Here is a 9,186-nt window from a genome sequence, read left to right on the forward strand (position 1 = left end):
TTGTCCCTCATTTGGGCAACTTCCACTGAAGACCGAAGAGGGTGCTGATTATAATCAGGCAAAGGGTTGGCAGCAGGTTCGTCCATATCAAAGTTCGGTGGCTCCTTTGCCATTACAAAGTTGTGCAGAACCACACATGCCTTCACAACCTCGTCCACAGTTTCCATTTTCAGGTTGATGGCGGTGCTAAGAATTCTCCATCTGCCCACTAAAATGCCAAAGGCGCACTCTACAGTCCGGCGTGCCCTTGTCAGCCTGTAATTGAAAATTTTCTTGGTGTGGTCCAAGGCACGGCTGGAGTATGGCTTTAGCAGGTTCTGGCACATCTGAAATGCCTCATCCCCAACTAAAACAAATGGCAGTGGTGGAGCATCAGTTTGGGGAAGAGGCTGTGCCTGTGGAAAATTAAAATGGTTGCTGTACAACCTCCGGCCCATATTGGAGTTCTTGAAAGTGTGCGAGTCGTTGCTCCTTCCGAAAGCCCCAATGTCCACCGCCACAAACTGTCAGTCAGCATCCGCTATCACCATAAGGACTGTGGAAAAGTACTTCTTATAATTGAAGAACTCGGAGCCACTTCTTGCTGGTTTCGTGATTCGGATGTGCTTCCCATCCACGGCTCCTAGGCAGTTTGGAAAATTGCAGAGTTCCCAAAATTTTTCAGCTATTTGAAGCCACTTTTCGGTGGTGGGTAAGGGCAGATACTCCAGACAGAGAACTTCACACAGAGCCCTGCAGGTGTCGGCAACTATCCCGGATAAAGTGGAGATTCCCAGCCGGTACTGGAAATGCAGGGATGACAGACTCTCTCCAGTTGCCAGGAACCTGTCAATAAAAAAAAAAAAAAAAAAAAAAAAATTATATTTCTGTCTAGGGTATAAATAAAAACCCTGGAAATCAAAAGTACATGGGATATCTGTTTTGCATGATTTTTAAATAAAATATAGCAGAAAAACATTTTGCAAAGAATTTTGATTAGTAAATGAGAAAATCCAATGAGAAAAAAAAATTAGGGAAAAAAAAAGGTTCACTAAAAATGAATCAACAAAATATTACCCCCAAAAAAACCAAACATTTTTTAAAAATCCAAATTAATTTAGGCACAACATTACACTCCATAAGGTGACGAGCAGTTTCAGTAAAAATGATGCAAAAAATTATTAACCAAAACCAAAAATGTTAAAAAAAATAATTAATAAAAAAACCCAAACAATTTAGGCACAACATTACATACCATAAGGTGCCGAACAGTTTCTCTAAAAATGATGCAAAAAAAATATTACCCAAAAAAAATTTTTTATAAAAAAAAAAAAAAAACACCAAAAATTTAAAAAAAAAATAAAAATAAATAAATTTAGGCAAAAAATTACATACCGTAAGGTGACCAGGAGCCTTTCTTCCGGAGGAATGGCACGCCGAAGCTGAGTGTCCCGCCTCCGGATGATGCCTTCGACCATACCCAGCAAGTCCATGAAGCTCTCCTGGGACATCCGGATATAGTCTCCAAATTTCTGCGGGTTGACCTGGAGCTCGGTGTACAGCGTGTGATACGCTCCACGGCTTTCCCGGACTTCTATTATCGGATGCCTCCAAAAGCGACGCCGCTGCCATCTCTGGTGTCTCTCCCTCTCCCGCTGGCAAGCAAAGGCATACGCCTGAGACATCGCGATGTCAAGATCAAGCTTGAAACGGAAATTATCCATACGCATATCCATCATATCCACTGGCAAAGCAGCAAAATGTGAGGAATTCTGCTGTACAAGGTCTATATAAAGACACTCCCACTGTTGTCCCATTTGTCCCATTGGTGAACTCTCTCTTGTTTGTTAAAAACAGTTTTTGACATATCACACCTAAAAACGCATGCGCGTGAAAAACGCATGCGCAAGCCAAAAACGCATGAAAAACGCAAGCAACACTGCGGTTTTTTAACGCATCAGCGTTCGCTTGCCGTAAAAAAAACGCAGCGTTGCTTGCATTTTTCATGCGTTTTTCATGCGTTTTTCTTGCGCACGATGCGCTGCGCAAAAAAGCGCCAATGTGAAACTAGCCTAAGAAATGGATGACTACAAAAGCTTTTGTTCACTTTTAGAGATCACAGAAATATTCACAGACCATGTAACACTGTATGTCTGAGAAATGGAGACCTACAAAATTTTAAAAGCTTTTTAGCTGGTTTACAGATCACAGAAATATTCACAGATCATGTAGCACTGTATGCTTGAGAAATGGAGGGCTACAAATTAAAAAAAAAGTAAATATTCACTTCTACAGATCACAGAAATTTACTGCTCAATACAGAATAATCTGTGGCTGAGAAATGAAGCCACTGAAAATGTTTCAACAATTTTTAGGTGGGTTATATAACGCAAAAAATGAACCTAAAGCACATACTACTTGATGGATCAGAATATGTTACATTTTTCCAGCATGCACAAAAAACTGCAGCTACATATTTGCCAACAGACTGCACAAATCAACTGCATAATCCCTGTCTACAAACTGGATTCTGTCACTTTTCCTGCTCCTGTGACTCTCTCTCCCTCTTTAGGCTAAATGCAAATTGTACGTACTTTCAACAATAACCCCATTTAAGGGCTGTTAGTATGATGGCTCAGCTTCAGCACCAGTATCAACACTACAGGCCTCTGATTTGTTATACTGTGCACAAAGGCCTTGACAAGCACTCTCTCCCTCCAATGCAAAGTGTCATAGAGCTGTGCAATGGTGTCAGTGCGCTGAGACAGGTGGTGACTGTCCTTTTATAACCTCTTACAAGGTTCCACGGCCAGTCAATCACAGTAAGACCCCAACAAAGATGGCTACAACATTACAGTGACTCACAGTCAATCCTCACATGCTTATTGGCTGTGCAACAGGTGTTAAAAATTTGGGGATTCGAGTTTGAACTCAAGTAACAAGCACATTCAAGCACCATGATAAATGAGTGATAACCGAGTATCATCGAACACGTTCGCTCATCCCTAGTGAATAACTTTTACCTTCAAAAGAACATCACAGCATTAATTGTTCTAGATACAATTGCAGAAATGTTTTGAACGGAGTCTACAGGGATGTTGTTCCAAAGGTTTTAGAGAACTAACCAAAATCTAATGTAGATATAGAGTTGCACTTCTGTCTTTTAATGTACTCTAAGTAATGCCAGACAGACTGGATGATTTTAAGGTGAAGGCTCTGTGGAGAGCATGATATAATAATTTCTTCCTGGACTCCTTGTTTATTTTACACTGAAGATATCTCCTACATGATCTGTGAATATTTCTGTGATCTGTAAACCAGCTAAAAAGCTTTTAAAATTTTGTAGGTCTCCATTTCTCAGACATACAGTGTTACATGGTCTGTGAACATTTCTGTGATCTCTAAAAGTGAACAAAAGCTTTTGTAGTCATCCATTTCTTAGACATACAGTGTTTTTTTGCTCTGTGAATATTTATGAGTTCTGCAAAAGTGATAAAAAGCTTTTAAAAATTTTGTAGGCCTTCATTTCTCAGATATGCAGTGTTTAGTGGTATATAAATATTTCTATGGTCTCTAAAAGTGTACAAAAGCTTTCATAGCCCTTCATTTCTCAGACATGCAGTGCTATTTACTTTGTGAACATTTATATGATCTGTAAAAGTGATAAAAAGCTTAAAAAAAATTTGTAGGCCTTCATTTCTCAGACATACAGTGTTACTTTGTCTGTGAATATTTCTGTAATCTCTAAAAGTGAACAAAGCTATTAAAAAATTTGTAGGCTTCCATTTCTCAGACATACAGAGCTATGTGGTCTGTGAACATTTATTTAATCTATAAAAGTTAAGAAAAGCTTTTAAAAATTTTGTAGGCCTCCATTTCTCAGACATACAGTGTTACATGGTTTGGGAACATTTCTGTTATATGTAAAACTACTAACTTTTCTTAAATTTTGCAAGCCTCCATTTCTCAGGCATACAGTCTTACTTTCTCAAAAGATTTTAAAAACTGTGAAACACGGGGGTGGCAGCATCATGTTGTGGGGTTGTTTTGCTGCAGGAGGATCTAGTGCATTTCACAAAATAGATGGCATTGGAGCGCCCTGCAGGGCCTTAGGTTACTTGGTATAGGGCCCGTTAACTTCCACGGGAGATGTCACGGTGACGCCACCCATGGTGTTCGGCAAGGAATAGCCAACGCTGCGGTTTTGGTCCTCTGGGGCAGATGGTGATGCAGCAAAGAATGGTTCAGCTCCTCACGGGTAGAGTGGGGGCCCCAGGGCAAAGATATTTGAGTAATGGTTCAGATGGCGATGAATGTTGGGGTGCAGAGAAATAAGAGAAGGACACAGAAAGGTGCTGGTTTCTCTACCTTTTACTTGCAAGTCGTTGCAATTCGAGGTACCACATACAGGTGATGAATTGAGTCCGGCTCGTCTGGAGGCATTCAGGGCATTCACCCTGCCAGGTGGGGTTTAGGACCTTCCTTCTGCGCTTTGCTTTCGGGTCCCTGCTGTTTGTAACTACGCTGCGACCCTCTCTTCTGTGATGGTTTCTAACCTGTATGGCTGACAGCGTGAGCCTATATCTCGGGTACTGTCCTTTTCACCGTCAGCCCGGGCTCTTCATCTGCTGCCGTACCTTCAGGTGTTCAATTTTGCCCAGGAACTTGCTGTCCCCTGTACTTCCAGATTTGGCGATCAGGGCATACAGCTCCTGTTCCGCCTTGGACTCTGGTGTCCTCATTTTATATCTCAGCGCTTCGCTCTGAATTCAGCTACACGCAATGTTACCTTCCCCAGAGCCTCTTGTCTCCGCTCCTGTCCTTTCCCTCTTCACAGATCAGCTCCCTGTCACCAACTGACTAACTTTCTTGTCATGAGCTCTCAGCTGCTCTTGTTTCCATGACAACTCCCTGTTTGCTCTCTCAGCTGACTCCTTGCTGACTCACTAACCCCATCTGCTGGCCAGAATTTATAAGAAAGCTCCCCTTTCTGACCTGCAGCAGAAATTGTCATGTAATCTATGTTACCTGATATGGGGGCCCCCCTCCTGCCTCCAGGCATGACTTTACCCCTTAGAAGGAGGCAATATCACTGTGACAACTGGACTCTGGGGTGTCACAGCAACATGAGAAGAGAAGATTATGTGGCAATACTGAAGCAACATCTCAAGAAATCAGCTAGGAAGTTAAATTTTGTTTTGAATTGACCATCACATTGCCCTCATCTCAATTCTATTGAAATTGAATAGGCAAAGCTGAAAAGGCAGGTGTGCGCAAGGCGACCTACAAACCCAATTCAGGTATGCCAGTTTTTTCAAGAGGAATGGTCCAATTTCCGACCAACTGTTGTAAGAAGCTTGTGGAAGGATATTTCAAACGTTTGACCTAAGTCATTCAGTTTAAGGTAATGTTACCATATACTAATGAAATATACATAAACTTTTGACTTTGCAGTAAATAATAAAAATGCCTTAAAACATTCTGGCGTTTGGTAAAAATTAATAATTATGGTAATCCTAATTGACCTAAAACGGGGACATTTTATTCTGATTTCATGTCAGATATTGAGTAAAGCATTCATACTGTATGTGTCTGTTTATATAGTGTATGTAAACTTCTGGTTTCAACTGTATATATATACAACCCCTGGCAAAAATTATGGAATCCCCAGCCTTGGAGTATGTTCACTCAGTTGTTTAATTTTGTAGAAAGAAAGCAGATCACAGACATGGCACAAAACTAAAGTCAATTCAAATGGCAACTTTCTGGCTTTAAGAAACACTAAAAGAAATCAAGAGCAAAAAATGTGGTAGTCAGTAATGGTTACTTTTTTAAACCAAGCATAGGGGAAAAATTATGGAATCACTCAAGTCTGAGGGAAAAATATATGGAATCATGATAAAGTGTGAGGTGCAGGTGGCAGGGGAGTGAGCAGGTGAGAAAGCCTGACAGACTATGACTATTTCACGCTACTCATGCGCTTGTACCCATAGAAGTGCATCAGTAGTGCAAAATGGCCATAGTCATTCCTTACCTACTCAGTGCCCTGCCACCGGCACACCGCACTTTATTATGATGTTGATGTTATCTTAACCATGGATTAAAGATGTTCATTACTAAGGACCGGATGAGTGCTCTTTATCTTTCTGTTTTTTTGTGCTATATCAATCATTCTTTGTGCATGCACCACCCTAAAGAGGTCCTGGAACGCGAAATATTGAATGAGTTTTGTATAGCAAAACACTTTTTTAAGCTGATTTAATTGGTGACTAATCTACATAAGTGAGTATTGGCCACTACGTAGACAAATATAAAAAGTCTGCATTTTCATCTTACTATCAACCTTGGAATTGCTGTTGCAAAAGCTGTGGACAAATTCTGCGCTGCTGAAAAGATTGAGACGTAAGTCCAGATAGGATTTGAATGAAAAGTAGTGTTTTTATCGACTTGTTTCAAAGTTAAATAATCTACACGGGTTCTCAATCCCATTTCTGAACAATCACATTGTTCTCCTTCTTTTCTATTTTTTCATTTTTATTTTCCATTGGGAATTCCAGCTGTAAATCAGATATATGGTATTGTCAATTTCTAAAATCAAGCCATTTTTTCCCTCATTGTTTCTTATTTATATATATCATGTGCTGTATCATGTTTTGCCTTACTGAACGCTGACATTTTTGTCATGTGGTGCATTTGGCGCTCATATTCAAAAGATCAACCTAGCTTGATGGGGTTCTGGGTTTCAGTGCACGGTTGAGGAGGTGACGGGGATCACACAAGGAAGAGCATGCAGCAGGAGTGGCCAATAGGTGGGTAAATAATAGCTTTTTATATTTATCTTCAACATTTTTCCAGCCCTCTACAGTTCACCAAAATGGTGACCAGTCAGCATATGTCTAAAATTATATGCAGTGAATTGCACAAATCCATCATTCTGTAAAATATTTATTTTTATTAAATTCAAGTAAAATTCAATTCAACTCAAATATATTTGCTCATTTCTAATGGAAATACTTTATATGGACAAAAGTTTTGAAAAACCTATACATTAATCTTATTAAAACTTTTATGATATCCTATTCTAAATCCATAGGCATTAATATAATGTTTGCTCTCCCTTTCCAGCTAAATCAGCTCCCACTCTTCCATTTACTTACAAGAGCATATGTGAGGTCAATACATATGTCTGTTGAGATGGACTAGCTCAAAATCTCCATTGTGGATCATTCCTAATATATTCTATAGAAGTAAGGTTAAGGCTCTGTGAAGTCTTGTCAAGATGCTTCACACCCATCCATTCCTTTATGCATGTTGCTTTGTGAACGGGCACACAGTCATGTTGGGACAGAAAATTCCCAAATTGATCTCACAAAGTTGGTAGAATAAAGCGTACTAACTGTCTTGGTATGCTATAGCATTAAAAATTTCCCTTCACTAAAACTAAAAGCTTCAGTTGACCCCTGAAAAACAACTCTATAGCCATTTGATCAGTGTCACAGTGCAGAGAGGTCGTTCCTGAGCTAGTGCTGGTGCTGAAAGTGAACTTATCCCGTGTGAAATTGATCTTACAGCTCTGAAGTAGATTGTGCAAAAACTGTGTGGCAGTCTCCGGGAGCCCCATTAGCTACTCCAAATCGTTTGTGCTAACACTGTGTTTCAGTGCAAATCAGAAGGCCAAATTTCCACTTTAAAATTATTAGGACTAATATAGTGTTGCAGCCACTAGGACCAAATAGCTACTCCTAATCATTTGTGCTAAAACTGTGTTTCAGTGGCAAATCAGAAAGCCAGATTTCCATGTAAAAATCATTAGGCCTATTACAGTGGTGCAGAAATTAGTCGAAATTAGCTACTCCAAACCATTTGTGCTAAAACTGTGCTTCAGTGGCAAATCAGAAGGCCAGATTTCCACTTAAAAATTGTTAGGCGTAATATAGTGGTGCAGCCACTAGGTGCTACTCCAAATCATTTCTGCTTGTAAAAGTACATTTCAGTGGCAGATTAGAAGGCTTCATTTCCACTTACAAATCATTAGGCATAACAGTGTTATTCAGGCACACTATCTAAGATAATAAATAGTGATTGTTCAATTAGTGACAGGAGACGGACAGCTGTAGACCTAAGGTTGTGAAACTGTAGGGTAAAAGAGGGGAAGACTACTTACAATTGAGTGGGAAAAAGTGAGGTCATAGAGGAAGGGGAATAGGCCTGGTGTTCAATGTGTACGTGGGTTAGGTTTATATGAATGAAAACTCAACTGAACAAACACTGTCTCATCCTATCCAAAGATCACTGACAACATCTGTTATTGGCCAGCTTATTCGACTCGCTTTCTTTGGCAGCTGCACAGCTGTATGCTTTGTAGATGAAGCTCAGAAAGAGCATGTGCTCTAGTGGATGGTAAGCGCTGCATCAAGTGGCCTCTCCTCCTCTTCCTCCACCTTAACATCACACACAGTACAATCATCAGAGGTGGCACCATTATCACTTTTGTTTTCCTCCGTGTCAAAACTCACAACTGACTGTGAGGAACCTCAGATGAGCCATTCTGATGAGCTGTTCACACATTGTATTATATGGGCTTCAGAGGTCTGCTGTGAAGAATCACAGAATCCAGAGGAGGAAAGCATCTACACCGATGCCCAAACTTTTTCATGTTGGATCCGGGCAGGGCAAAGTAGGGTCTGAGTAGAATTCAGACCTTCGTCACCTGATGTTAACCACCAAGGGTAGAGGTGAACCTGATGAGACTAAGATACCAAAGATGCACCCAGACTGTACTGATGTGTCAGTGCAGAAAGAGGATGAGGGTGACTCTTAGGGTGAGGAGTGTGACAACACAGAGGATGACAATGAGGTTGTGGATCCAACCTGGTGTGAACCCAGAGGTATGCAGCTGAGTAGCTAAGCAGAAGAGGTGGAGGAGAAGGAAGATGAGGTTACGTTGTGGCTTCCCACACAGACACGAAGTGACGTAACCACAACAAAGCGCTGCATCATCAGCTCCAACTTTGCCTATGGCCAGCACTGGTCATGAGTGTGCAGTTCGAAGGGGTGGCAATAGTTGCTTTGCCTGAACATTTTTTAAGACAGCAAAGGATGACCGAACACATGTTATCTGTCAAATTTGCAAACAAAAACTCAATAGAGTCAAACATTGCAATAATTTCACAACTACATGCATGAAACTGCACATCCACAATAAAT

General features: G+C 40.6%; 1 protein-coding gene across 1 annotated transcript; it reads right to left on the minus strand.

Annotated features, from left to right (window-relative positions):
- Window positions 1-506: 506 nt before the first annotated feature.
- Window positions 507-1,847, minus strand: LOC141080279 (uncharacterized). The gene is made up of 2 exons (XM_073565457.1): window positions 1,375-1,847; window positions 507-825 (listed from the first exon to the last, which is right to left on the minus strand). The coding sequence occupies exons 1-2, from the start codon at window positions 1,803-1,805 to the stop codon at window positions 507-509; spliced, it is 750 nt and encodes a 249-aa protein (XP_073421558.1). The 5' UTR covers window positions 1,806-1,847.
- Window positions 1,848-9,186: the final 7,339 nt, after the last annotated feature.

This window comes from Dendrobates tinctorius, unplaced genomic scaffold (genome assembly GCF_039654945.1).
Source record: "Dendrobates tinctorius isolate UK_male_01 unplaced genomic scaffold, ASM3965494v1 ptg000822l, whole genome shotgun sequence".
In the NCBI taxonomy this organism is placed as follows: Eukaryota; Metazoa; Chordata; class Amphibia; order Anura; family Dendrobatidae; genus Dendrobates; species Dendrobates tinctorius.

Excerpts from the sequence above, each read along its gene's own strand:
- LOC141080279 (XM_073565457.1), bottom strand. The coding sequence starts at position 1,805 with ATGGGACAAATGGGACAACAGTGGGAGTGTCTTTATATAGACCTTGTA. Across the intron at positions 826-1,374 it reads AGGCTCCTGGTCACCTTACG|GTTCCTGGCAACTGGAGAGA; the intron begins GTATGTAATTTT and ends TTTTATTGACAG.